Below are 27,236 nucleotides of genomic sequence, written 5' to 3'. Positions count from 1 at the left end.
CGTAGCGAGTGATCACGGCTCCTGTGAATGGCAAAGGTGAAGGTCTACGCAATCAGGAAATATTCCCAGACATCGTCATTTCGATCAAGAAAATAGCGCTTGTAAAGCCGATAGGTAGTGAGTAGATATCTGCCCGAAAAAGACTATATATTCGTGACAGGTTCGAACGAGATGGAAAATTTCTTTTACCTTTTTTCTGTCCAACAGCACCAAGTGATCAATACATTAAGGAACCGTCCGCCAATAAATTAGTGTTCAAGAGAACCCCGAGATAGAAGCCTAAAAAAACACCTTCCCACAAGCCAACCATGGGTGCAATAGTATCAATCGTACGGCTTCCCCCGGGCCCAAAATTCGACCTGCATGATTTGCAGCTAACCTTTAACCTTACAGTTTCACGCCATTGGTGACTGCCTCATGACCATTGTCCAAGGCATCGGATCCATCCTCACCGCAATCATCGGCGGTGTCGTGTCGATATTCAGCGCCATCATCTCCTGCTTAACCTGCGGCTGGTACTCGAGACGGCGGACACGCTCAACCGGCGGAGTTGGGCGTCGGCACCGCTGGGGCCGGAGACCTATGCGCACTGTCTAAATACACGCCTCACTCAGAGCGGGTGCTTTAAATAATTCCAAAAGCGCATCCCATATTCTAAATAGGAGGAACACTCGCTCTGGACATATGTGCGGTATATGATGTCGATGATAGAAGCGAATTAGCCACGCGATACCCAATCCGGTCTTCTTGTTTCCGGTGATTCTCCTCTGAAGTATATATTTGAGCGATGTCCAATTCTTTGTGCCTAAAGTAGTATGACCTCTGTACCCGGTGTTAGCTCAAAATGATACATTTCCAACTTTTGGTTCTTTATCTCAATTAAATACCTGCTATTAGAGATAGGGGCGCTTCTGTCCCAAAAATAAACTCTTCAAAAGTGGAGAAGTAAAAAGTCTTTGTAGTTGATTTCAAAATAAAGCCTCAAATATTTTTGAGAATCTTTTGTATGCCCCTGGCTTTACCACCGAGCGAGGGATGATACCCCGTTTCCACGACCCCTTTACACATCTCCCATGCACCGCGGCCATCCTTTCCAATACCTTCGCCCTTTTGAATCGGGTAATCCAAAGTCGGAGGTATCTTTGTCTGGATCAGGGGCCATCCATCGACACATACGGCTTTGAGATTGCTCAGGTTTCTCAGCCCTTCTGCACCGCCAAAACGGCCGTATCCGCTGCCTTTCAACCCACCGAATGGCAGTCCAACGGCATAATAAACAGCAAAATCATTCACTGCCACCATACCCGCATGGAGATTGGAGATACAGTATTCCACATCCCGTTTGTTGTGTCCAAAAACACTCGCTCCAAGGGCATATTCCGTGGAATTGGCAATGCTCACGGCATCTGATACATCGGTGGCCCGCATGAGAAGGAACACGGGCGCAAACAGTTCCATTTGTGCAATTCTCATCTCTCGCGTAACGTTCGCAAGGAGAGTCGGGGTGAAGTAATGGCCGTGGGGATACTTGGGGTGGTTATATCGTTTCCCACCACAGATGAGTTTAGCTCCTTGGCCAACAGCCTCCGAAATTAGGGCCTCAAGAAGGTCGAAGGATCTTTGAGAAATAACAGCTCCCACATCAGGAGTGTGGGGTTTGTGACTGGCGTCACTGTTGTCCTCCCTAGATTCCAGAAGCACAGAACCAAGGCGGAGTGCTTTTATTCGAGGCGTGACGGTCTCGAGTATTTTATTGTAGGCACGAGGAAGAGCAATGATCCGCTCCGCGCCGACGCAATTTTGGCCCGCCGACTGAAAAACACCTCGCATAAGGATTGATGTGACGCTCGATATGTCCTTTAGCGTGGAGTCATCGTCGAGCACAATCACTGGATCCTTTCCTCCGAGCTCAACAGTCACAGGGGTAAGAGACTTGGCTGCTGATTTGCACACCTCATGTGCCACGGGACGGGACCCAATGAAAATGATATGATTGACTTTCGGATGAGATGTCAACACGTCGGCATGTCGGGGTAGACACATCAAGGTTTGAACTAGATATTCCGAATGGCCACAGCTCACAATCGCCTCGCGAATAATGTTGTAGAAGAACATGGATGACCACGCTGTATGTTCCGAAGGCTTCACGATGATTGAATTCCCGGCGAAAATCGCACTGATGACTGGAGAGATGAAGTTGTGGAAGGGATAATTCCAAGAGACACAGCCAGCGATAACCCCCAGGGGTTCATATCGAACCGTATTCTTCTTGTACATCATCAGCAAGTTTGTAGGCCGGGAGTCGGTGCGAAGAGACTCCTCTCCATGATCAATAGTCCATTTCAGTTTTTCGGCAGTGACAAGGATTTCTCCAAAACAGGCGTCCACCTTTGTTTTCCCAGAATCTAAACAGCAGGCGGTGACAATCTCATCTTGATGTGCGAGAATGTATCTAGCAGCGCATGCACGTCAGCATTTCACCAACCAGACCATAGCAGGCAAAATGCACGCAGTACACACGTTAGCAATGTCCTCAACACTCTTCTCCTCTCGGCGAAAGTTGTCCGTTTCCATTTCAGCTGGGCAACAACGGCTCGTCGAACCGCAAGGTCAATTTTCTCTGGTGAGGCTGGTTTCACCCCGTTTTCGTCGCCAAGGAGTCGCCCATCAGCGGGGCAGTAGCTGAGGATCTTAGATGGATCGAATTTCTATTGCAGCAACCCGGCGTTAGAACTGAGATTCCATCCTCCCCAAAGAGGACAAAGGTCGTGTGCATACCCCGAAAGACTGCGCCTCAAGAATTTCCCTGTCCGCGTCTCCAACTTCACTCCATGTTTTGCCTTGCCAGCTGGGAGATAGCTCGGGTGGAATGGGCACCGAGAAATCAACCGGACGTTCTCTCCGGGCAAGCGTGTACCTGTAAGCGAGGCGGACGGCGAACCAGGTAGCAAGAAGTATGGAGCCGGAGCTTAGTATCTGTGCGAGGCTGCAGCCCATGCACTTGTTAGCGAGAGACTGAAGGGCCTCCATCCTTTATGGACTGAGATCTCTGCCCCCGAAGCGACGCTGAGCGACCACACCCCTAAGGTGTTTCTCGCTGCAATCCGCCGAAGCTCAAAAGCCCAAAGCCATCGCTCCGGATGCGGTTAGGGGCAGTTGAGTGCCAAGACCCAACTAAGCCGGACAGCGCCAAGCATCTCCTCTCCGCTGTCCCACTCTCCCTCCGGCCGCCCGAGCGTTCGGGGGGCTTGAAAGTCTCAGTAATCTGCTCGGCGCGGCATATCGGCTAGGACGAATTGCCCTTTAGCCTGGCAATGAAATTGTAGGGAGGAGTCCGACTAATGCAAGATGTCTCCCCGGCGTTACGGCCTGTACGCATAAGGAAAAAGGGGTAAAAGACAAATCCGGCAACGTGTAACTACGGAGTGAATCTTATCTTGACATGAAAAGGAGTCTTAACAATAACTATCCAATTAGATGAACAGCTCGTGGATGGAAATACTCCGCAGCTCGGATCTATCGAAAGTCAAGTCCCAGCTCCAGCCAGGGTCTTTTTTAGTTCTGTTAAGATGTTCAAAACGCTGCCAAAGTGCTAACTATGCGAAGCAATATCGAAAAGAAACATCTCTCACACAGCCAATTTGGTTTGAACAAGACCGGACCTGCTCCCCTTTCTTTTACCTGTCCGCTTCACCAAGTGATCGATAACACAACCTTTCTCCCAGCCTTCACTTGTCGCGCCAGTTATAGCCCGACACCTTGGACACTCCTTTCCATGGAATATAAATAGTTGATGAAGCGAGTACTTGAGATGATCGGGAACTCGCACTTCAAGATGCCTAAAAGCCGTAATCTCATTGACCTTCTCCGGCGGAACCCACCCAAGCCACTTACAAAGCCGAAAGACGTGGGTGTCCACGGCGAAACATGGCCGACGAAGGCAGAACAGTACGACGCAGGCTGCTGTCTTGACGCCGATTCCGGGATACTTGATAAACTCCTGCATCGCCTCATCTTTGGATAAGCCGTGCATGTGATCCAGGGATAACATATGTTCATCTGAAAGATGGACGGTCTCGTCGCCCCCTTGCTTTGCATCGACAAGATCCTTTCGTCGCGCTATGTTTTGCTCATATACCATGGTGAGTATTTCTTTAATATGTTTGCTCTTGGTATCCGCTAGACCACCGCTCTTTATAGCATCGCGAATTTCTTGCACTGTGGCCTCCCGCACCTTGTTCCAGTTCACACTCCCTTTGCCCACACCATCCTGGAGAACACCGAATTTCTTGACGAGGCCCTGGAACGCCATTGCAGAATTGTTGCCGGTGGTCGCACCACTAAGGAGGGTGCGAATCAAGGCATCGAGAACACTTGGGACTTCTCCACATCCTGATATTGTCAGCGACGGCAGTGGTATCGCTGCTGGTGCTTTGACTTCTCCGTGAACCGTGGCTAAAAGGCGTGAAACTTCTTCACACTGTTCGGCTGTAGGATATGCCCACTCTGGGAAGGGAGTTTCATTGAACACTGGCCGAGCTTTCCGCCGGCTTGTCCTGGGCGTCGTCGCCGCTTTCCCCTTCACTGCCGCGGGACTAGCAGCCGCGATTTCGACGTCAATACCAAGTTGCCGTGGTTGGGATTTCTGCTGCGGGTCTTGTGAAAAAGGGGTTCGCATAGGGCTTCGAGTAGAAACATTTATCGCTGTCCAGCTTGCTGAATAATGTTCGCTAGAGGCGGCTCCGTTCGGCTGGGTGTCCTGACTGGGGGCCCCTTCACCTTTATTTAGTTCAGGTACAGTTATAGTACCTAAGTTATGCGGCAAATCGATGACTTTGGCTGGAGCACTTCCCACTTTCTTGGAGGGTTTTCGCTGCCTTTTAGCGGGTGGCTTCGCTGACCCGACTGAGTCTGGTTCACGACGCTTCCGTTTGGATTGCGATGTGCCAGCGGGTTGTACCATCGTTTCCGTGGGCGTTGTCGTCCTGGGCAGTCGAGAAGCAAATATAGTAAGTTAAGGGACGATTTTTAACCTAAGTCCACGCCCAAAAGTTGACGTTCCCCCTAAGCTGCCTTTGTGTGATGATATTATGTCGTCAACACTGTAAGCCGGTTCGCATGGCCGATGCTCACACTGGTGATATGGGACACCCGAGGTTATGGGTATGGGGTTTAGGTTATAGGGATACTGATCGGTATCCACGGGTCCCTGGCTCTGATGGTATTGTAGGATGTTTCTAAAGTATACCTGTTCCAAGGGAAACTCCCCTTTGAGAGGCTCGTCACAAGCATGCCCAGTTTGCAGGTCCCATTGGTCTATACCACCTGGGCAAGGGTAACTTCTATGGCCGCAATATTGGTACTGGTGATATTGGACCCTGAATCACAACATAGCATATGCCCATAGGACCGGTCATCAATCACCAATAACCTTAGGTGCCTATTGACTTTTTGTCACTGTTGAACCACATTTTGCGCGAAGTCAAAAAACTTGTGACGATCGGGACTTGTGAACGTGAAGAGTTAACCATGTATGTACAATAGAATAAGAACAATGCTGTCTCATTACATGCAATACACATTAGTATTGAATATGAGAACATTAGCCAGCACTTGAATAATGAAACAAAACAACACATGAGTCAAGCAGCCTCAAATGCTATCACCTATTCCACCCTATGCAAGGGATAAGAAATCTAAATAATGTTCGTGTCAAGAGAGACAAAACGATCAAACAAAGAGCACATAAAATCTTCGTTTAAATCTAGCCTAGGTATAATCACCAAAATTATGTAGGGAGATATCCATACGGTCCTTGACCTGGGGGGTATGATCTGCCTCCTCATCACGGTGATGAGCGGAATTCGTCGACTTTGCCGGATCACTTGCCGTTATGGAAGGGACAACTTTGCCGTTTCGATCTAGCTGGACACCATTTGCAGCGACTTGCAATTCCATATCGTTCGCAACGCCCCTTAGGACAGCCTTACGAGCCGATTCCACGACTTTGAGTTTGCGTCCTTCGCCGCGGACCTTTTCCAAGTGGTCGAAGTATCCTTGTGAAACGGGTGTGACGTAATGGCCACAGAAGACGCCAACCTCGAACTTAGTGGGCTCTGAAAGGCCATTTTCTTTGGAGATCTCGGCACAGGCGTCTTTGAGATCGTCAAGGGTCTGGTAGATCACAGTGTCAGCGCCAATGTGTGCTGCAACTGACTCCGTGTCTCTGTTATGGGCGACTAGTTCCTGTGGCGAAGCAAGATCAATGCCATAGATATGAGCATGGCTAGTGGCTATGTCAGCAAATCCAGACCAAAAAAAGAAGCAAGGAGTTGACCTACGTAATTGCAGGCGCACAGCTGGCAAAGTGCACCGTCTTCGCACCAGCCTCTCTGGCCATTGTGACGATCTCACGACTAGTTGTGCCACGGACAATACTGTCATCCACTAGGAGCACATTTCGGCCCTTGAATTCGGACTTCATGGCATTTAGCTTTCGGCGGACACCCTTTTGTCTAGCCTTTTGTTCAGGCATGATGAATGTTCGGAATACATAGCGGTTCTTGACAAAGCCTTGACAATATGGCTTATCTAGGAATCGCGCCACGCTGGCGGCGGATGTGTTGGATGTTTCGGGAATTGGAATAACAACGTCAATCTCCTCAATGGCCTTGGGGCCCAAGGTGTCGACGATACGCTGAGCGAGCTTATCACCCATCCGTTGTCTGCTCCGATACACGCTGATACCGTCTATGACGGAGTCAGGGCGGGCAAAGTAGACATATTCAAAGATATCAGGTGCATAGGCCTTCTTAGGGCAAACCTGGCGGAACACCGGCTCTCCTCCCTTTTGGATAATGACAGCTTCGCCTGGCTGAATATCGCGGATATTAGAGAAACCGAGTTGGTCAAGGGCAACAGATTCTGATGCCATCATGTAATCCATCCCCGATCCATCCGCGGAGGGACGGGACCCAAGCACAAGTGGACGAATGCCATAGGCATCACGGAATCCAAGAACGCCGAAACCGGCCAACATGGCTGTGCACGCCCATCCACCTTCGCACCGCTCATACATCTTACTCAAGGCCGTGAAAATATCTTCATGATTAACACGGACCTTTTTGGTTTCGTTCAACTCATTCGCAAAGACGTTGAGCATCAATTCGCTGTCACTATCGGTATTAATATGTCGATGAGCCTCGTAGTCGAGATATCGCTTAAGCTCAATGGCATTGATCAAGTTCCCGTTGTGCGCCAGGCAAATACCATAGGGACTGTTAACGTAGAAAGGCTGGGCCTCCGCATTAGCGCTGCTGCCCGCCGTGGGATATCTGAGATGTGCAATGCCCATGAAACCGGGTAGGTCGGCGACACGAGCACCATCGTGGAAGACCTTTGCTGCCATGCCATTTCCCTTGCATTGGAATATCCGTCCACCTGAAGCGCAGGTTGATATGCCGCATGCATCCTGGCCGCGATGTTGGAGCAAGTATAGGGCTTCATGAAGGTCAACGCTGGCAGACGCCGAGGCACTTGCCAGGATTAAGGCGAGAATGCCACACATATTGGTGTTTGCGTCCTAGTACAGGTGTCTCTAGCGGTGTCGCAAGTCAGCAAGGGAAGTAACCTGCACAAGAGAGAAGTGTTCCGGAACGTTGTTCATGGAAAGTCTCAAGGATCAGATTGATTGGGTTCTCCGCAAAGGTGTTCAGTAGTCTAACATCCAATAAAAACCATTTTTGATCATCATATAGACAGAAAAAGGCTAGGTTTATAGGCAAGACATGCTGGGGACACATACATCACTGCCACAGACTATTGCTATCGAGTCAAGATAGCGCAGGTTCCCACTTTGAGCGTTCCCAGGAACAATGGACGAAGAGAGAGAAGAGAGTGGCAATGTGATCATGCCAGACACCTGCTATCAAGACATTGAGGGGCAAGAAGGGGGAGAAAGGAATGTGGGATGGGAGACAAGCAGAGATGCCGGACAATCTCCTATCATGGTGAAGGGTTGAGAAATAAAATTCCAGAAAAATATTTGGCCGCTTTTTTTTTTTTTTATTTTTTTCCATTTTGGCGGCCCAAGATTTATACACGCTGTTACGGTGCATGTTTTTTTTCTGCCCATCCCACTTTGCTGGTACGGTAACGTTGTCATGATACCGCGGTTTGCCGGCGGTGATACGGTGCGATTTCACCGAAACTTCGGTATTCGGCATGAAACGGTAATTTTCCATCCCTGGGTCACCTGACCCTCGTGATCCGCCCCCTCAAGCGCTTCATCCGCGACAGCGAACCTTTTGCGACGGCAACGCGGATAGCGGATACGGGTGGGCATTGGTATGAGGGTGGGATGTGGATGTCTCTTGACGCTAGGGCGACTCGAATTGTCCACAAGATTACGGAGTACTGGAATCCCCAATCTACCTGGGAGTGCTCGTGTGTGCTCATGCCCTGTTCCGAAGTAGCCCCGCGCAAAGGATAACCAACTACTCCCCACGGTAGTTAATTCGTTGGATATCACCATCCTACATACCCGTCTAGTGCCGTGTCCGGGTTGTTCGCTCACCGACATTCCCTAGAAAATCACTTTATGGCAGTAGCCGCTTTCGATCCTGATTACCAAGGGCTTTCTTCAGTGCCCAAATCAAATGGGATTGAGCATCAAGATAACTTCTGGGCTGCTTTCCCTCGTGATTTATGGACATGTATATGGCCCAGTTGGAAAGACTGGAATTCTCCAGTGCCATCATGGATACTCAATCTGGGGGAATGTCTCTGGAGTTACTCGCGATCAATATCATCGCCGGTTTGGCTGTTTGATCCAAAAATCTTTTCCCGGGAAGGACAAGTTTCTTGCTTACTCTAATCCTCTCATTTCTCATTCACCTTCTTCGACCTTGTTGACTTTGCAAATGCATGTTTCAACAAACCCGGGGATCTGACATATGGTGGTGTCACACACTTTTGGTTCAGATTCTGCATTTTCAAGAATCCTGGTTAGTTGATAGGTCATTTGCAAACTGCCACTAGAAATTTCAACATTGAGATATCAAACCTTTATCTCATCCCTTGGGATAAAGTGTTTGAGCAATGGATATTGCTTTGTTTCGCTGACGTTAGTGTTGGACTTGCAAACAAGCAGTCTTGAAGCTCCATTATTGCAAATTTATGTTTACTAATCTCTTCTGCATACCTAGTATTGCTGCTGGTTCAAAATGAAGTGCTTCACTCAATCAATTGGAGCACTGAAAGTGTCGCCTGTGGTGAAGCTCGGCATCCTGTCAGACGATTGACCCACTAGTTCCCAGCGTATTCAACATCCCTTTGTTGAGGATGACGGGACAACACAAGTCTCCTATGATGTGTTGTGAAGCGAGCTGTCTCTGGATATGTACCACACTGCCCTTGTGCTTTTCTCCTGTTGAAAAACATATTTTTATTCAATAGTTTCACTTTTTTAACATCCTGGGTACCTGATCTTCCTCTCCACGGTGTGTACTATCTTTGCAGCTTGTATTAGTCTCATGATCCGCCATATTTCTTCATCAAACTGGTTTCGTCTCTTCTACTTGCCTGGAACGTTGCTCGTCATTTTTCTCACTACCACGTAATGGCATTTGACCATGGAGACCCAATTATCATCGATGACGACGACGCCAGCAGCGAGACACTCCGGGGCGACTTTCGCATTGAAGATGTCTTCAATCTGGATGACTTTATGGCGGACGACGATTTTGAGGACTACCTAACGACCCTATCTGCGAATGCCACAAACCCCATACGTCATCAGGCGCGATCTACGTTGCTAGGACTGACTCAGAGAAGGGATCAAATACCGGAAATCCAGATCAGGGGGAAAACATACAAAAGGGGCAAGTCTGTTGAGCTGAACGATGCGACCTTCCTACGCATCCATGAAGTATTGCGGGATGCTAGCGGTGAGATATTTCTTCGAGGACAACGGTTTCAACGTTTGGAGCATATGGACAGCCTGGTTCCTGATAGGATGAATGAAGTATGCTGGACGATTGACCTGAACTTGCAAGAGATGGATAACGGAGATGGATTTGAAGAGGTGTCAGTGAATGAGATAAAAGGTTTACGGATTATTCGTCTGACCAACCATCCTTACACAAAAATGAACATCGGCACCACACCCGGGGGTTTCCAAACCAATGAAGAATGCCGCAGAGAGGGTTTGCTTTTCTGTCGTGTCAAGTATATTCGCATTTGGAGCAAGTCGCGAAAACCGCGTATCACAGAGGAAGCGCTGGTCTTTTTGGAGAAGGATGAATGTGACCCTGGCTTCTCCACTGAACCTGTCGCGCTTCGCCACGATTGGAGAGGACTAACAGAGCTGGGAGGCAGCCACAAGTTACCATTTATAGATCTCACAGGAAGCAATGAAAGACGAACCAAATATACCTTTGGGGATGGATTTTGTGGTGCTGGTGGTGTCTCCCGCGGAGCCTTGCAGGCCGGGTTACATGTGCGTTGGGGTTTTGATAAATGCCCAAAAGCCATGGATACCTACCGTCTCAATTTCCGAACAGCAGTCGGAGAGACTTGCGAGGTGGTGCATTTCCTTACCAATGAGACAAAGGATATCATGGTTGATATCATGCACTTCTCACCTCCATGCCAGACTTTCTCGCCTGCGAAGACCGTTGCTGCGTCTACCGACCAGGCTAATGAGGCTTGTATCTTCTCCGCGAGGGAGCTGCTGTTGAGGGTAAAGCCCAGAATTGCGACGATGGAGGAGACATCGGGCCTTCAAGAAAGACATAAAGAGTTTCTTTACGCTACAATACACACCTTTGTTGATCTGGGCTACTCGATACGATGGAAGCTCTTATCTTGCGAAGATTACGGTGTCCCTCAGCAACGGAAACGTCTCGTGATGATCGGAGCCGGGTAAGTATCGAAACATCCCATCAGCCCTTACGACGCTAACATCTTCCTCTCACCTTTTAATCCAGACCCGGCGAACCTCTCCCTCCCTTCCCCAAACCCACACATGGCCCTCCAGGGTCCAACCTCCTCCCACACCGCACCATCCTCGACGCAATCGGCGACATCCCCGAAAACGCTCCCGACCACGATCCCGAACGCGCCTACTTCCGCAACATAACCAAGCCCGCATTCCCCCCGCGCTCGTTCGCGAAGACCATCACGTGTAACGGAGGAGACAACTTCCATCCCAGCGGCACCAGGGGCTACACGCACCGCGAAGCGGCGTGTCTGCAGACTTTCCCCATGGAGCATCGGTTCTGTGGGGTGGGAGTGCTGAAGCAGATTGGGAATGCGGTGCCGCCGATGCTCGCGAAGGCGGTGTTTAGGGAGATTATTAAGGATTTAGAGAGGGTAGATGGTGTTCAACGGTGACAATGGTGTGGGACTAAGCTGCTCGACGGAGTGCAGCATAGTTCTATTTTTTTTTTTTTTTGATCAGGTTTATTTGTGCTGAGGATTAACTACTCCAAATTACAGCATGATTGGCGGTTTGGTAGGCTTTCAAGCCGTTCCTTTGTGGCCAGTTTCTTTTGCTTGTTTGATTTTAGGCGGTTATCAGTTGCTACATGTTTGTTGGCCCATCTATGATAGCAGTAGAGCCATCTCTGTTACGATATTCACCGGCATTCGCCTTGTGTCTGGAAAAGGGAAAGAGTTCGGGATCTAGCATAACATGGTTTTTATGTGCAAATAAAATTCTTTGTATATACATGACAAGAAATATCGCCATTGTTTCTGCAGCCACAATGGTAGTTCTGTAAATATTCTTTCAAATATCCTTTTCTCCTTTTTCCTTTGAATCATCTTGACTTTGCGCTTGCCGCTTAATGCTGCTAATAGAGAGGGGTTTATATTGTCTGTTGTTTGTGTTGGAAAAACATACCAGCTTCTCTCTGATATTCTGTTTAATATCCCTGTTTTCTTTACTGGGTTTCCGCTTCGCTCAAGACCAATCTTTTCGGGCTTGTTGCACTTCAGAGAAAGGAGAGAGCAACCAGAAGCTTTGTACAATCCAGTCTGAAGAACGAAAACGGGTAGCGATCGGGGTTTGTGCTTTTGTGATAGGAGCAGGCATGAATTCATCCCAACATCATTTACGTTTCAACGTCCGTGGGAATTTCGAGATTTAGAAACCTATACATATGTCAGCAAGATGACTATTCAGTATAACCTCCCCTTTCTTGGGGGGGGAAAAAAAGGAAAATAGATGATAACTCCTCACCTGACTCTGTGTTTCCTTCGCCCATGCTCTTGTTCGAGCTGCTGCCGCTGAGAATGGAGCCCAGAACTCCATCGACGTAGGGAGCACCACTCCACTTCTGGTGGGTCAGAACGTCAACGCCCATCTCTTTTTCGCGTTTCTGGACGAGATTGACATATGATAGCATGCCATCTTTCTTGAACCCTCTTGAGAGCTCCGTTGCGATAGTAGCGTTGGTGTGCAGACCGGCAAGCGAGATGAGTTGGAGAACGAATCTATTCCATGTTAGTCTTTGAAACCATCCTTCCCAAGTCCCGGGGGGGGGGGAAGGGTCTGCGGGGAAAACTCACCCATGTTTGGCGAGGTCCCAGATGAATGATTTCAGGCTGGCCTCGTCAAAGCCCTGTCCCATCCAGTTAAACGACGGGCTAAGGTTGTAGACCAGCTTCTTTCCGGGGAACTTGTTTCGGATCTCGGCGGCGAATCCAGCTGCCTTGCTGACGTTCGGGTCGCCGGTTTCAACCCAGAGGAGATCAGCGTAGGGAGCGAAGTTGATGGCGCGCTTGGTGGCCGCTGCTTCACCGGCGCGATAATGGTAGAAACCTTCTCGGGTTCTTGGGATGTCCCATGACCAGAAGACCGGGCATTTCGCGAGGGTGTCTGCGAAGGCCCGGCGTTCTGAAATGGACATGTCTCTGTTTTCGCGAACCTTTGCCTTGTATTCGTCAATGGTGGCCTTGGAGGCTCCTTCGGAGACGAGATGTTGTTCCACAGCTGGAGAGTGGTATGTTAGCAAAATCTCCTATAAAGTCCGGTGGTGTGTAAACGTTTACCCTCGTCAAATGTCACCAGTTTATGTTCCTTAACCCATTTCATTTCGAATTTATCGATCTCGGCACCCGAAGCGCCTTCGAGCTCCATCTTCTGTAACTCTTCTGACAGTGGCGCGGTATCCTGTGTGACTCCAAGAATGAATTCGTGGTCTCGAACATCGATGGTGCTGCTGAGAAGCTTCCCGCTTTCAGAGTCGGTTCTAGCAATGACTAAATTCTCGGTTCCCATGAGATCCCATTGGAACCTGGCAGCCACCAGGCGATTGATATGCTCGGAGATTGGAACCAAGACCTTTCCAGCGAGATGGCCGCACTTCTTGCCTCCGTGAAGTTGGTCCTCGAAGTGGACGGCCGCGGCGCCGTTCTCGGCGAAGAGCTTAGCGAGCTTCATCACCGCCGTCAGGCCTCCGTGCCTATGAAACATGAGCTGTGCACTACCCAACGGGAGCGAATGGCGTATACAAACCCTGTGTCACCGTCAGCAACGATTGGGCGCATATAGTCGACGTATTGAGTAGTCTTTCTCTGCTCAGCAGTCATCTTCCGTCTGGCATCCCAGTGCTTGCGATCGTGCATCTGCTGGGCCTTGAACAATCGCTGCACCTGGTTCGGAACGGTGTTGTACGGATAGTCACCGAAATCCGGGGAGACCTCGTTTGTGGTCGTCAGGAGGGAAGAGCAAGCCCATCCGGAGATGTACAACACTTCCTGGTTGGGAGCCTGCTGCGTCATCTGTACAGGGTCGATTGCGCCAACTACAAAGAACATCACGGATTACTCTTCCAGATCCTGCCCATACACACACACACGCACACACACAGAGAGATTGGGTTGTTTTTACGACTTACGGGTGTGCAGCGGTTCGCCTTTAGCAGCCTTGTCGTTGAGTAGATTGAACAGTTTTCTAGCCATCAACGAGCTTGGATATGACTGCTGCAAGGATCCTCTCTTGCTGACGACGTCCTCTGCGGAATAGGGCCGTTTGATGCCCTCATAGCGGGGAGAAGCCCACCACTCCTTGACGGCGTTCACCTCCTGCTCGAAGAGGGCATCTTCAGCGGCGCCGGCCTTCTCCGACGTGGACAGCAGCTGGTACGAGTCTGCGGGGAATTCAACAGACACCGGTGGCTTAACCGGAGGAAGCTGCGAGGCCATTCTGACGGAGGTATAGGCCAGACGTCCAGCGGCAGAGCAGCGAGGGACGACAGAGGGACGTGCAGCTTGTCGGAGCTGTCTCGACAGGCAGCGGGAAGCGTTGCGAAGCATGGCTCGCAATATGTAGCTTGATCGGGGGGAGGAAGGGAGAACAGAGTGAAAAGCGACGAGCAGGATGCAGGCTGTCTTGTGCCCTGACTACTCCTGTGTCTCTTTGCGGTGGTGATTTTGTTTTGCTCAGGCGAAGTTCACCTCGCCGTCGTTCCGTCGCCGCGAAGAAACAAAAACAGGCGAATCGCCAATTCCTATCAGATAAGACAACAAGGGACGAGCCGGGGATACGGCGATTACCAGACGGTACGACGATACTGCGAGCTTGGCGGGCAGCACAGGCGGCAACGGGGGGTCCGGCGTGTATTCGGAGCGTACCGGCTAGGCTCGGCGGCGGCTGTGATTGGCCGGGCGGCTCCTCGGGCGCAAGGGAGTTGTTTTCTCGTTACAGCGATACACTAAACAAGTTATTCTTCGTCTTCTTCTTCTTCTTAATAGTCTTTCTCTCTCTCTCTCTCTCTTTGTACTCTTTTAATTCTCTCATTCTTCTCTCTCCCCGGACTCTTTTCTCCCTCTTCTCCTCCTTGCTCTGCTTCTCGTTGTGGTGCAATTGACCCTCTCACACCCACCTCCATCCCGATCGAAGAGGTTTTACCATCTCGACCTGCACGTAATGTCGGTCGCCAATCCAGTCCTGCGCCGCCTCTCCGCCCGCACCCCACGCTCTTTTTCTCTTAACCGGCTCGCTGCCTCCTCTCTTCGACCTTCTTCCTCCGCCAGATACTTCTCTCCTCGCCAGATCTCCCAGCCAAAGACCTTCTCCACCATGTCTGCCCTCCAGTCCGCCGCTCCTGCGCCCGCCGGCCCAAGGGAGTACGACCCAGAGATCAAGGACATGGCCAGCTACATCCACAAGTACAATGTCAACTCGGATCTTGCTGTACGAAATTTCCCTGCAATCCACTTCTCATCCCCCGTTAATCCTAGCTTTTGAATGAATCGAGGAACCTAATTCTCTCTCTCTGTTTTTTTCTTTTTTGGGGCGATTCTAGTTCGATACTGCCCGATGGGTCTTCCTTGACACCCTCGGCTGCGGCCTCGAGGCCTTGAGATTCAAGGAGTGCACAAAGCTCCTGGGCCCAATTGTGCCTGGCACCGTCGTCCCCAACGGCACCAAGGTCATTGGAACCCCCTACCAGCTTGATCCCGTCAACGGCGCCTTCAACATCGGTGCCATGGTCCGCTGGCTGGACTACAACGACTGCTGGTTGGCCGCCGAGTGGGGTCACCCGTCCGACAACCTGGGCGGTATCCTCGCCGTCGCCGACTGGATCTCCCGCACCAACCGTGCCGGTGGCAACCTGGCCAACGGCAAGGTCCTCAAGGTCCGTGACGTCCTCGAGGCCATGATCAAGGCCCACGAGATCCAGGGTGTCCTCGCCTTGGAGAACTCCTACAACAAGGTCGGATTGGACCACGTCGTCCTCGTCAAGGTCGCTACCACCGCCGTCGTCGCCAAGCTCATGGGCTTGACCGAGCAGCAGACCGCCGACGCCATCACCCAGGCCTGGGTCGACGGCCAGAGCTTGCGCACCTACAGACACTCCCCCAACACCATGTCCAGGAAGTCCTGGGCCGCCGGTGATGCCTGCCAGCGTGCAGTCAACCTCGTCCTCAAGGTCCAGAAGGGTGAGGCCGGTGTTCCTACCGTCCTCTCCGCCCCCGTCTGGGGCTTCTACGATGTCCTCTTCAAGGGCAACAAGTTCAAGTTCCAGCGTCCATATGGCAGCTACGTTATGGAGAACGTCCTCTTCAAGGTCTCCTACCCTGGTATGTACTGCAATATTGCATAGAAGTGAAATGGAGGTCAAGTCACTCACGACCGTCTGCAGCGGAATTCCACTCCCAGACCGCCATCGAGGCCGCGAAGAAGATCAACGGCACCCTCGCCAGCATGGGCAAGTCTGCCGAAGACATCAAGGAAGTCACCATCAGAACCCACGAGGCCTGCGTCCGCATCATCGACAAACAATTCAAGCCAATGGACAACTTCGCTGACCGTGACCACTGCATTCAGGTACGTTCTTCTCCCCTCTGATCGGGTGAACAAAAAATAAATAAATAAATAAAGAAAAATAAACATAAAAAAAAATAAAACAAGGAAATAAGAAAAGAAACACTAACAGCGCTTTGCTTTTCTAGTACATGGTTTCCACCATGCTCGTCTTCAACCGCCTCGTCGCCACCGACTACACCGACGGATCCGAGGCCGCCACCTCCCCACTTGTCGAGTCTCTCCGCAAGCGCATCCGCTGCGTCGAGGACCCCCAGATGACCAAGGACTACCACGACCCTGCTCTCCGCACCATCCCCAACGCCCTCACCGTCACCCTGAACGACGGAACCGTCCTCGAGGAGGTCGTCGTCGACGCTCCTCTCGGCCACCGTCTCCGCCGTGAGGAGGCCAAGCCCGAGATCCTCGCCAAGTACAAGCGCCACCTCGAGGCCCACTACGATGCCTCCAAGGTCCAGTCGCTCATCGACTTGGGTCTCAAGCAGAAGGAGCTCGAGAACATGGATGTCGACAAGTATGTTGACCTGTATGTCAAGGAGAAGGTTGACTTTTAAATGAAGTAGGTGGGGGAAGGAATCGGTGATTGGGATTAGCAGGAGTTCTTTTTAAATTGAACAAAATCACATCACAATTGATATGTTAGATCTCGCGCGGACCTGGAGCCCTTTCTTGCTGCGTCCAAATTGAACTAACTGCCCTTTCGTTCACCGGGTGGTTTCCAAAAAAGCGCTTGGGATTTGCAAAGGGGGAGCGTTGGGGCATGAATGAACTTTTAATAACATCTAGCGGATATACATTGAAAAGAAAAGAGACCCAAAAAAAACAAAAAAGAAAAGCAACGCAAAACAGCGTGTGTGAAATAGTATATAGCTATGTGACTACTATGTATAAATGCATTTCCGTGACAGTTGAACTGCATTGACGTGTTCCTTGCTGATGAATTCCAAGGGCAGCCTTCACTTTAACCCAAAATGATAAAAAAAAAAAGAAAAAGAAAAAAAAATATGAAATCAACAATTTTCAGCACAGGCTTTTTCCTCCCACCCGCAAGTGCAGACTAGCCGGCGTCGACATTTCATGCTGATCATTCTGTTATAGATCTTGCTCTCAAACCCCGAAGACATTCGTTTAGGCGCGGTGAGACAGTGCTGAAACCCGCACTGAGCCGAACTTGTAACGCTGCCGGCTCGCTTGGCGCAGACCGGTGGCCCTGCGAAACCTCCTGCAAGCGACAAAGTTATTATCTTCATTCTGCAGGATAATCTTCTGTCTTCCCTTTTCCCCGTAGCTGTTCTTTTTTTTTTCCCCCTTCCTGCTCTTACAGCCTACTGTCTCATGCGTCAAGCCAAAACCCCTCCGGGTTCAGGATGTGGCTTGTCTTGGACGCCTACGTGCTGCGTCAAACTGTCGAAGGCCCGTGAGCCAACCAGTTGATTGCTTGTGTTTTTCTTTTCTTTCTTTGCTAGCCGTCGAACGACACAGGATGGACTGGGGATGATAGTTGATACATAAACCGGAGACTTTTCGTCTCGAATGCAGGGAGCTGCATGAGCATGCGATGCTATGCCGGTTCCTGTTTATCTGCTCCAGCTTTCCTGACTCCCTTCCGTCTCTCTTCTTGTCATTCTTCAAATTCTATATACCCCATAGCTCATTGTATATCGGTTGATCTTTTCAGATAGGATCAACGATATAAACAGGTACTCGATTGGAAAAGATCATCCCCTTTTTCAGTTTTCTCTTGTCTCCTTTTTTCTTTTTTCTTTTTTTTTCCCTCCTCTCTCTCGCAATGAAGTCATATTTCGCCGCTGCGTCGACGCTATTTGCCCTAGCATTCTCACAAGCCACAGTTCCCCCGGACCTTTCTGGAGGCTTCGGCTCTGGCTCTATCGACCTGCAGGTCAGCTTTGGCGGCGACGCTTCTGACGGATTGGCTGATCGCGCCGTGGTATCGAAGCAGGGTAAGCTCCCCCCTCGGTTCCCTCGATCATGGGACAAACAACGAAATCGCACAAGCGCACACGCTGAGATGAAAGATGGCAGATGCATCCCGTACGCCCAACTTTGCCCTGGGCGATGCATCCGGTGTCAACACCGCGCTGTCGTTCATGATCATGATGGTGGATACTACGGAGGAGGGCTCGAGACGGATACATTACATGCAGACTGATTTCAAGGCGACAGGCGAAAAGACGAAGATCGAATCGTCGAGTGAGCCTGCCGTGAAGTACACGGCGCCGGGCAGCTTGGGAGAGACTGGTAAACGGGAGTATTCGTTTCTGATGTACTTGCAGCGCGGCGAGACCAGCTTGGGTGAGATTCCCGCGGCGGGTGATGAGATCGACGTCAAGGAGTTTGAGCAGAAGAACGGGTTGCCGGAGGCGAGAGCCGGGCTGGCGATTTCTGTGGATATGGGAGGAGAAGACGGCCAGAATACCGAGACGGAGGTTGCCACGACCTCGACGGCTGCCACGACGAGCGCCACGATGTCGTCCACCTCTGATCCTGTTACGACTACATCGTCTTCGACGTCGGTCCCGCCACCACCACAACAGCAACCACCGCCAGCAGCATCGTCGCCGCCACCACCACCAGAGTTGGACGACCCAAACAACCCGCAAGAACCGAACAACCCGCAAGAACCGAACAACCCGCAAGAACCGAACAACCCGCAGCAGCCAGACAACGACGGCGACCCAGTTCTGTTCCCGTTCCCCTTCTCATTCCCATTGTCCACGCCCGCAGGGGGGACGGGTATCTTTGCAGATCCTCCATTAGGCACGGGTGCGTCCACCATTGCTCCCAGCATGACAGTCACCACCATACTCCCCGGTCCACCACCACCACCACCACCAGCAGCTAACAATGCCACCACACTCTCCCGCCTTCCAGGGCGTAACGCACCCATACCCACACCCACTCTCACTCTCACTCAGCCTACTGACGTCGAGACAGAAGCCGAGCTAGACCCGACGGGGGCTCCCGACGCGGCAGAAACGCCCGCCCAAGAGGAGCCAGAGATCCCCGTTGAGACGCAGACGAGCGTTGTCTTCGTTCGGCCGGGTGGTAGCACGACCTCTGTGGAAGACGCGGACGCGAACGCGAACGCCGCGGGCCCCGAAGAGACCCTGCAATCTCAGCAGGATTCGGGGTCGCGGAAGATGGGGGTGACGGGACATCTTCCGCTGGTCTTCACGCTGGGCGGTGCCGTCGTTGGTGTCTTTATGGCACTGTAATTTAATTTTATTACTTTATTTTTATTTTTTACGTCTGCTTCTTTCTTACGAAGATGCTATTTATTTTTCGAGCTTGACGCTTGTGACAAACTTCTAGCCAGGCGCTGGTAAGGAAGAGATGAATGTTATGTAAACTAGTATTTAACTATGTGACTCGGCGATTGACTCGCTGGATGCCTTTTATGTATGTATATAACTGGGGGAAGAGCATGGCTGTTGCGAATATTGCGGATATCCCCTTTTTTTAACATATTATTATTGTACAGAGTATTTCCAATATAATTCAATGGCTTTACACCATTAAGAGTGAGGACTAACTATAACTCAGGATTGATCTCAGCGGTAGTTAGTTCGGGCTGCGAGAATTTACGATGATGGCTGTCCCGCAGTTAGGAGAATTCAAGAGCAACCAGTTCATCCAGCTCTCTCATTCTCTCTTTCGCACACTCAATAACACCCTCTATCTGTCTCTCTCTCTCTTTTTTTTTTTTTTTTTTTTTTTGCGGGAGTGTTTCGAGATGACCATCAGGAAACTGGCTTATCCCAGGGTAACTTTGGCGGTGCCTCTTCGGCTCCCTATTCGACGAAGCCGAGCGCTACTGCGGAAGTACCGAGGTCGAACCCGACAAACAGCCCGTTGCGGCCGGCACTAGTTAGTTAACCAACAGGGCCGCTTGAGTTAAACCAAGTTACCCCAGCTTATCCCGCCCGCAGAACGGCTATATGTATCTTGCACCGAGATACCGTGGGGAAAAAGCCAAAAAGGCACAGCAGACAAAGCAGGCCCAGCAACGCCGGGGCGTACAACGAACCCTACCCTACCCTACCCCAGCAACGCGCGAGCCAGTGTTTCCAAGAATGCGCGGAATTTGTGGAAGAATACTCCGTACTCCGTAAATGTTAAATTTATTAGATCTTCGTAATCATGGCCGCTGCTTCGGCTATTGATTTCTGTCTTCCCCGTCTGCTCTCTTTCTCTTTCTCTCCTTCTCCTTCTCCCTTTTTTTCTAATTCTCTCCTTCTTCACCTCCCTCTGGCTCTTCTTTTCGTCCCTCGGCATTTGCATCTTGATCTGTTGTTCCCTTTTGGTGCAGCGTAATATCCTGCTCTGTCCATCTCACCAGAGCCTAGTTAGCCTGTAGTCATTGCTTGATTACTACACCCAACTGCATTGATAGAGACTCGGCTAAAAAGGCCTGACGGGGCAAAAGAAAAGAAATGGCATTGGGTATGTAGTTAGCTAGCTCTGATCTACTTGATACCCAGCATGGCAGCTCTGATATATCTTGCTAACTGCTTCTACCCTCTTTCCCAACAGCTACTGCTGCTCTCGCGGCCGGCGGCGCCACTCTGGCCGCATACCTCAATGCCAAATACCACATCAAACAAGATCTATCAGCCATAATCAGAGCAAAGTCGAGCGAGCGTGAGGTCGCACGTGCAGGTACGCTGTAGAAAGGAAAAAAAAAAAAAGGAAAGGCCCCCTTTTCAGGGTCCCTTGCTAACAGTCCCCTCCAGTCGCCAATGGCAAAGTATCTGCGTGGTACTTCTTCGCCGAAGCTGTCAGAAAGTATCCCAATGTCAAGTGTATCTGGTCGAGAGAGGTCGAATACACCTTCCAGGAAGCCCACGACATGGCCTGCCAATACGGCCACTACTTCCTGTCCCTTGGCGTCAAGAGAGGAGATCTAGTCGCGGTCTATCTTCAAAACTGCGCCGAGCTACCTCTTATATGGTTTGGGTTATGGGCCATCGGCTGTTCTCCGGCATTGATCAATTACAATCTGGCCGGACCCGCATTGATACACTGCCTGAAGGTCAGCGGCGCGGAGTACCTGATTGTTGACCCTAGCCCGGATTGCTCAAGCAGGATCGACGAGGAACGCTCGGCGGTCGAGGGCGAATTGAAGATGAAGCCGCTGCTTCTAGACGAGAGCTTAAAGGCGTATGTTGCGACTTTCCCGTCTGCCGTTCCCGACGAGTCTCTGCGGCTAGGTCTTGAGGGCGGGTCGCCCTCTTGTCTCTTCTATACCAGCGGCACAACCGGGTTGCCAAAGGCGTCTGCCTTTACCATGGCCCGGATGTACGGGACCATATTAATAAGTGGCTTGGACGAAAAGCCAGGTGAAGGTGGGGATCGCTGGTATAACTGCATGCCGTTGTATCATGGAACCGGAGGAGTGAGACTGCAAGTCTGCCTGAGCCGCGGCGTTAGCGTTGCTATCGGAAAGAAGTTCAGCACAAGGAACTTCTGGAAGGATGTGATCGACTCCGAGTCCACCCATTTTATCTATGTTGGCGAAACCGCCCGTTATCTCCTCTCAGCGCCTCCATCACCTCTGGATCGTCAGCACAAGGTTCGTGGTATGTACGGCAATGGGTTGCGCCCGGACGTGTGGGAGAGATTCCGCGAGCGCTTCGGTATCCCCGCCATTTACGAATTCTTCAACAGCACGGAAGGTATATTTGGCCTGCTCAACACCAACTATGGCCCTTACGGTGCCACTTGCGTCGGGCACCACGGAGCCATCCTCCGCAAGTTCTTCAACAACACATATATCCCTGTCGCCATTGACCCCGTAACCGCAGACATCCTCCGCGACCCCGTCACCGGCTTCGCCACTCGCATGCCCTACGCAGAAGGAGGCGAGATCCTCGTCGCCGTGCCCAACGAGGAGGTTTTCCAGGGCTACTGGCGCAATCCTCAAGCCACGTCGAAGAAATTCGTCCGCGACGTCTTCCAGAAAGGCGACCTCTACTACCGCACCGGTGACGCTCTGCGCCGCACCGACGATGGCCATTGGCACTTCCTCGACCGTCTGGGAGATACCTTCCGCTGGAAATCGGAAAACGTGTCCACCGCCGAAGTCGCTGTGGTGCTAGGACAGTATCCCGGTGTCCTGGAGGCCAATGTGTATGGTGTCTTGGTTCCTAATTATGAGGGGCGTGCGGGTTGTGCGGCGTTGCTGATCGATCCCGCGGAGCGTGGACGATTTGACTGGGCTGGGCTCGTGCGCCATGCGCGAGAGAAGTTGCCGAGATACGCCGTTCCAGTGTTTATTCGCATCGTCGAGGCGTCGAATCATATTCATAATAATAAGCAAAACAAGGTTCCACTGAGAGAAGAGGGTGTTGACCCTGCGAAGAAAGGCACGAAGGTGAAGGATGGCGAGGCGGATCAGATTCTGTGGATGAAGCCGGAGGACGATACGTATCGGGAGTTTACAGTGCAGGATTGGGAGAGATTGATGAGGAGCGAGGTGAGACTATAAGTGAGCGTTTGTGCTGTACTCGTCAGTTTGGGTAACGTTTGATTTTGTGGAGGTGTCTTATAAACACTCAATTGGAACCATTGTCGTTGATGTAGTTACTTTGCAGTAACAGAGTATAGACTAAAGTAGTTATCAATATGTGACTTTGGAATTTTGGAAACTCAGGCTAGAGAAAGGGGGTTTTCTCAGCTGTCATATGTGTTTCCCGCCTCAGTAACACTTTGAACACCTCTTCACTTGCTAGCAGCAGCACTTGTCTCTTCTTGATAATACGGATCTCAGGTCCTGCTTCGACGTCCATTGTCCTTGAAACGACGTGCAAATCCCCCAACTTCCCGTTTCATCTTCCGTGTTGGTCGAGAACCAATCGCATTTGATGTGGCTGAGATTTCAACTTATGTCGTCTCGATAACTCTGCAGCAGGCTTCATGTGGATTAGCCTCCTGGAATTATCTGCTTTCCACTCGAGCCAATTCATTCTTCAATCGTTTCTCGCGTGCAGTGACACCGAGAAGAGGTTGAAGCGATGTGATTCAAAATCTATTCACACTATCAATCGACTTCAGTCTTTTCGGAGCATCCAGGGTCTGAACGACTCTCCACGATTTATAATCCACATCAATTCTTCTGGATTCCAATTCAATGTTCGTATTCTAGCACAACTAAGACTTGGTGTATGGAGCCTCTTTAGAAAATCAGTAGTTATGCAGCACAATCATCGACTTGGTCCAGGCTTCATATGCTGCCAACTTCCATCTTCCTTCCATGTGCCAGCCTTGGTAAAATCCCCAAACCAAGAATTTCCAAAGGCGTCCCGGAAAATATAGCCAAACCTGAAGAATTCCAACGTCACCTCTGGATGGCGTCTCCATGTAAATGACTTTTTGTTGTAGGATTCGTATGACCGATAGCGCTCAACATCATTCACTAGCACGCTAATCCCACCGAAACCGGCAGTCAAATTGGATAAACTAAAGGTAATAGAGTTATTGGTGATTGTTGGCTCAGGAATATATGGAAGGGGGCTGTTCATCTGTGCATTACTGAGTAATTCGATGGATGTCTCGAGGATACTTGCGAAACCCCATCTTGCGACGCCGTTGATGAAAAGACCGACAAGAAATCCCTGATACAGTAGGGTGGGACGAGTCTGCGTTGCAGTCCCCGGTAGAAGGAGCAACGCTATAATGTAATGATGAAGGCGCAGGTGCATGTGTGGAATCGCCAACAAAATCAGAAGAACACTGCCAATCAAGGCATATAGCTTGAGAAAGTTGAGCAGTCTGCCCTCGGTTCGCAGGACCCAAGCCTGGACCAAGGCTATTGCGGCGATCACGAGAACCAAAATCAGAAGTGCAAATATCGCGCCAGGCTGTTGCTTCAGGTCGTGTGGTGTCAGTCGAGATAGGGGAATACGATCAAGCGTGTAATTATGCAAAGCGCCAACCCAACAACCTCCAAGCCAGAGAATCGTCTTCTCCACCTGAGCATCGAGGTTACGGAGAGTTATCCGTGCCCAGAAGTAATAGATCGCAAACGCGACAAATCCTGCAGGAAGGAATCTCGCCAATGCGATAGAAACAACACTAGAAAAGCTGTAGGACTCGGGTGTATCCGACACAAGGGCGACGTGGAAAAAGATCCCAGCGAAGGAGCAAGTGAAGAAGACCGCGCCCGAAGCTGTAAAGAGTGACAGCAGCGAAGTGAAGGCCACTGATAAAGCAAGCAAATGCCAGCGTAAATCTTGGCATTGAGAATCCGCGCCATCTGAGAGTTTTTCAAAAGTGAACGACAAGGGAAAATATGAAGGAAACGCAGTGCTTGAGACCCCGTTGGCTTTGGTACCAGGGTAATTACTTTGCTCGCCGAGACGCGACAAGAGGCCGCAGCCTCCGGTTTTATCGCTAATAATACCGGCATGCAGTGCAGCTGGGCAGATAAAGGAATCTCCGCGATATATTGGATATTCTTTGTCAGAATGGCCTCCGATCACTATAGTCTTGTATAATATCTCGTCAGCGCCTACTGCGTAGGGCTCGAAAGCCTTAACCCTTGAACAGTATGCAGGACAGCGAAACGCGAAGGAGCTGGCGTTGAAAGGCCTACAAAGGTCGCCGTCCAGTCCACAGTCTGTGCCGTTTGGCCACAAACTTGCGATACAGGATAATTGAGCAGTAGGCTCATTGCCTGGGAGGACGGGGCCCATCACTGACTGATGAAGGGTTAACGAGAACGACACAATCCACAGAGCGCAGAAAATTGAAAGAACGCCGAATTTCCATTTTCGTCCTGGTAGCCATCGATCCAGGAGTCGGATGGGCGCTCTCTGGATATTTGGAAAGAATGGATTTATTCGTGAAATTCGGGGCACCTCCGGACCGCGTATCCACGTGCATATCGCGCCGCACTTACGCAGGTGTTCCGTCGATCTCCCGGGCCTGCGCATCCACGGAAGTATTTGGTGGGGGATAACTTCTTCGCGATTTCTCCCTTCGAGTTCATCATCGGGACTCATTTCTTGCGATCGTCGGTACCCATTCGGAAGAATACGATCTTCACAGGTCCTATCTCCTATGCCGTTCTCCAAGTCTTGCTGTAAGGAACGATCGGGATCGCGGCCAGGGCGTGCCAGCTGGGGGTGAGGAAGCGAATTCAGGGGAATATCGGTAGCTGCGAAGTCCGTCGTCTGATTCTCGGCCATCACATACTCCGCATTACAGGGAAAGCTTGAAGGAGGCCGGTAGAGCGCTGGGGGAAGGGAAAATGCAAGCTCGGATATGGGCTGCAGGTGGATTCTCGTCTTTTGCGACGTTTGGCAAGCGAACCAGTTGCTGTTAAGTAGCAACCCGCCGTTCAGCGAAAAGCACACCTGGCCATATTCACTTGAAGGGTGATGGAGAGACAGCGATCCTGACCGGGGGTTGCAGCTGGCAAAGGACATGGTTGTCGGCTAACAAGCATTGTGCCGTTATGTACACGCACTTTTGACATCAGAAAACTGCCGTTTCTTTACATCTTCCGATGCCATTTCAGATGCTGCGTTTGATGTGTTGTGAGCAATCCAATTCTTTCGTTTTAGCGCATTTGGTGTATGGCTAAAAGATGTACTTACTCCCATCAAATCCTCGGCGCACGTAGCCCTTGCAGCGGGTGGGATTTAAATCAACAGCCTTCAGCACGACTGACAGTTCTTTAAAAATTTGCATAGTGAGGAAAAGCAAAATTGGTTTCAATGTCGGGTCATAACGGAGAGGCGACTTCAGCTTCTCCCGGTCTGTGTTCAAAGATAGAATGCAATTCTCGATCTCCGAAGCGCATGTCCAACAGGACCGGTGGGCGGTTTCCCGTATACGCAAGATGGCAGAAAAGGATTGGCTACAGGCGCAGGCAACCCATCAAGAAAAGCATCTCTGTTGTCGCCAGAAGCACACGGCAAAACTCCGCAAAGGTCCTGGCTCTCCCCTCTTTTTGCCCAAACCATGACGGGAGACTGCAGGACAACCAGCCTATCGTTTCAGGCCGGCATTCCGCGGGGACCATACATTGTACTGAATCAACACAGTACTGGAATTCTTCATAAGACATGGCGAAATGACGATAGACAGAGATGGCTGGCTGCAGGATGGGGGAAACACTGATCCAGTAGCCAAGGCAGAGTTATTATGTTCAAGAAAAGAATGGAGGAGCTTCACATATAACAATGCTGCCATGATGATGGGTAGAAAACTATGTCATTAAACTCCATAACTGAGATGATATTTTTGAACAGGCTCATCAATGCAAAGCTCTTTAAACCCTACTTTATGAACTTTCTCAAGCACAATACCATCACTTTGTTGAAATGCTCTCAGTTAACAGAAGGTCCTATCCAGTTGACATTGTGTGAATAATTTGTTATATGTGACAGACTAGACCATGCCTGGATCAATATTATGTCTAGAATGTATGATATAAGTAGTAGATGAGAAGGGCCAAATGTGACTACACTATAGAATCTCAAGGTAGGAACAAATGGGCACTTGTTCTGCAAAGTATTACATGTATGTGTGGCTGTATGATCTTTGTTTCCAATAATGACTTTGGCAACAATTTAGTTGTTGCACTTAAACAACCACTCCCCTCACAGGGGCTTTTCCAGAGTTTTGGTGGGTCCTAAAGATGCTGTCTCAAGAATACAAGAAGTGATTCCTCCATGCCACTCATTCTGTCACCCAAAGACCATGTGAGCAATGTGATCATCTTATCAGACAGAGAGAAAAGAACTGTAGCATTAATACATTTCCTCCTTCAAAGGTTTATCTGGTATATGTCCTTCCTGGAGAGAAGTTGGGATGTTAGAGTTTGATGCCAATGAGTACTATTACTTATGTTTGACATGTTTGCTTGACTTCG

General features: G+C 50.4%; 10 protein-coding genes across 10 annotated transcripts; 5 read left to right on the top strand and 5 right to left on the bottom strand.

Annotated features, from left to right (window-relative positions):
* The first annotated feature begins 122 nt into the window (after nucleotides 1-122).
* D8B26_007206 (uncharacterized protein) lies at nucleotides 123-873 on the top strand. The gene is made up of 2 exons (XM_003072037.2): nucleotides 123-329; nucleotides 394-873. The coding sequence occupies exons 1-2, from the start codon at nucleotides 309-311 to the stop codon at nucleotides 595-597; spliced, it is 225 nt and encodes a 74-aa protein (XP_003072083.1). The 5' UTR covers nucleotides 123-308; the 3' UTR covers nucleotides 598-873.
* A 63-nt stretch (nucleotides 874-936) lies between these two features.
* Nucleotides 937-3,128, bottom strand: MSC7 (Meiotic Sister-Chromatid recombination aldehyde dehydrogenase). The gene is made up of 3 exons (XM_003072036.2): nucleotides 2,779-3,128; nucleotides 2,521-2,708; nucleotides 937-2,452 (listed from the first exon to the last, which is right to left on the bottom strand). The coding sequence occupies exons 1-3, from the start codon at nucleotides 3,028-3,030 to the stop codon at nucleotides 982-984; spliced, it is 1,911 nt and encodes a 636-aa protein (XP_003072082.1). The 5' UTR covers nucleotides 3,031-3,128; the 3' UTR covers nucleotides 937-981.
* Nucleotides 3,129-3,628: 500 nt separating this feature from the next.
* On the bottom strand, nucleotides 3,629-4,963 carry D8B26_007204 (uncharacterized protein; the record flags this gene model as incomplete). Its single annotated transcript, XM_003072035.2, has 1 exon — nucleotides 3,629-4,963. One exon carries the CDS (start codon nucleotides 4,961-4,963, stop codon nucleotides 3,629-3,631), a length of 1,335 nt encoding a protein of 444 aa, XP_003072081.1.
* Nucleotides 4,964-5,499: 536 nt separating this feature from the next.
* Nucleotides 5,500-8,030, bottom strand: ADE4 (amidophosphoribosyltransferase). Its single transcript, XM_003072034.2, has 3 exons — nucleotides 7,805-8,030; nucleotides 6,342-7,597; nucleotides 5,500-6,286 (listed from the first exon to the last, which is right to left on the bottom strand). The coding sequence occupies exons 2-3, from the start codon at nucleotides 7,565-7,567 to the stop codon at nucleotides 5,770-5,772; spliced, it is 1,743 nt and encodes a 580-aa protein (XP_003072080.1). The 5' UTR covers nucleotides 7,568-7,597; nucleotides 7,805-8,030; the 3' UTR covers nucleotides 5,500-5,769.
* Nucleotides 8,031-9,619: 1,589 nt separating this feature from the next.
* D8B26_007202 (uncharacterized protein) lies at nucleotides 9,620-11,394 on the top strand (the record flags this gene model as incomplete). The annotated part of the gene is made up of 2 exons (XM_066125463.1): nucleotides 9,620-10,923; nucleotides 10,989-11,394. 2 exons carry the CDS (start codon nucleotides 9,620-9,622, stop codon nucleotides 11,392-11,394), a joined length of 1,710 nt encoding a protein of 569 aa, XP_065981545.1.
* A 279-nt stretch (nucleotides 11,395-11,673) lies between these two features.
* On the bottom strand, nucleotides 11,674-14,486 carry D8B26_007201 (uncharacterized protein). The gene is made up of 6 exons (XM_003072032.2): nucleotides 13,905-14,486; nucleotides 13,523-13,811; nucleotides 13,057-13,469; nucleotides 12,574-12,997; nucleotides 12,245-12,498; nucleotides 11,674-12,156 (listed from the first exon to the last, which is right to left on the bottom strand). Exons 1-6 carry the CDS (start codon nucleotides 14,320-14,322, stop codon nucleotides 12,149-12,151), a joined length of 1,806 nt encoding a protein of 601 aa, XP_003072078.1. The 5' UTR covers nucleotides 14,323-14,486; the 3' UTR covers nucleotides 11,674-12,148.
* A 285-nt stretch (nucleotides 14,487-14,771) lies between these two features.
* Nucleotides 14,772-17,255, top strand: D8B26_007200 (uncharacterized protein). Its single transcript, XM_003072031.2, has 4 exons — nucleotides 14,772-15,202; nucleotides 15,315-16,092; nucleotides 16,155-16,339; nucleotides 16,465-17,255. Exons 1-4 carry the CDS (start codon nucleotides 14,936-14,938, stop codon nucleotides 16,888-16,890), a joined length of 1,656 nt encoding a protein of 551 aa, XP_003072077.1. The 5' UTR covers nucleotides 14,772-14,935; the 3' UTR covers nucleotides 16,891-17,255.
* An 870-nt stretch (nucleotides 17,256-18,125) lies between these two features.
* D8B26_007199 (uncharacterized protein) lies at nucleotides 18,126-19,572 on the top strand (the record flags this gene model as incomplete). The annotated part of the gene is made up of 3 exons (XM_066125462.1): nucleotides 18,126-18,297; nucleotides 18,380-19,120; nucleotides 19,292-19,572. The coding sequence occupies 3 exons, from the start codon at nucleotides 18,126-18,128 to the stop codon at nucleotides 19,570-19,572; spliced, it is 1,194 nt and encodes a 397-aa protein (XP_065981544.1).
* Nucleotides 19,573-20,790: 1,218 nt separating this feature from the next.
* On the top strand, nucleotides 20,791-22,928 carry D8B26_007198 (uncharacterized protein; the record flags this gene model as incomplete). Its single annotated transcript, XM_066125461.1, has 3 exons — nucleotides 20,791-20,800; nucleotides 20,891-21,016; nucleotides 21,091-22,928. The coding sequence occupies 3 exons, from the start codon at nucleotides 20,791-20,793 to the stop codon at nucleotides 22,842-22,844; spliced, it is 1,890 nt and encodes a 629-aa protein (XP_065981543.1). The 3' UTR covers nucleotides 22,845-22,928.
* A 551-nt stretch (nucleotides 22,929-23,479) lies between these two features.
* D8B26_007197 (uncharacterized protein) lies at nucleotides 23,480-26,307 on the bottom strand. Its single transcript, XM_003072028.2, has 2 exons — nucleotides 25,957-26,307; nucleotides 23,480-25,880 (listed from the first exon to the last, which is right to left on the bottom strand). The coding sequence occupies exon 2, from the start codon at nucleotides 25,783-25,785 to the stop codon at nucleotides 23,560-23,562; it is 2,226 nt and encodes a 741-aa protein (XP_003072074.2). The 5' UTR covers nucleotides 25,786-25,880; nucleotides 25,957-26,307; the 3' UTR covers nucleotides 23,480-23,559.
* Between the last annotated feature and the right edge of the window lie 929 nt (nucleotides 26,308-27,236).

This window comes from Coccidioides posadasii, chromosome 4, assembly GCF_018416015.2.
Source record: "Coccidioides posadasii str. Silveira chromosome 4, complete sequence".
Taxonomy (NCBI): domain Eukaryota; kingdom Fungi; phylum Ascomycota; class Eurotiomycetes; order Onygenales; family Onygenaceae; genus Coccidioides; species Coccidioides posadasii.
The sequence above is the reverse complement of the archived record's forward strand: the minus strand, read 5'-3'. Positions and strand labels throughout refer to the sequence as shown.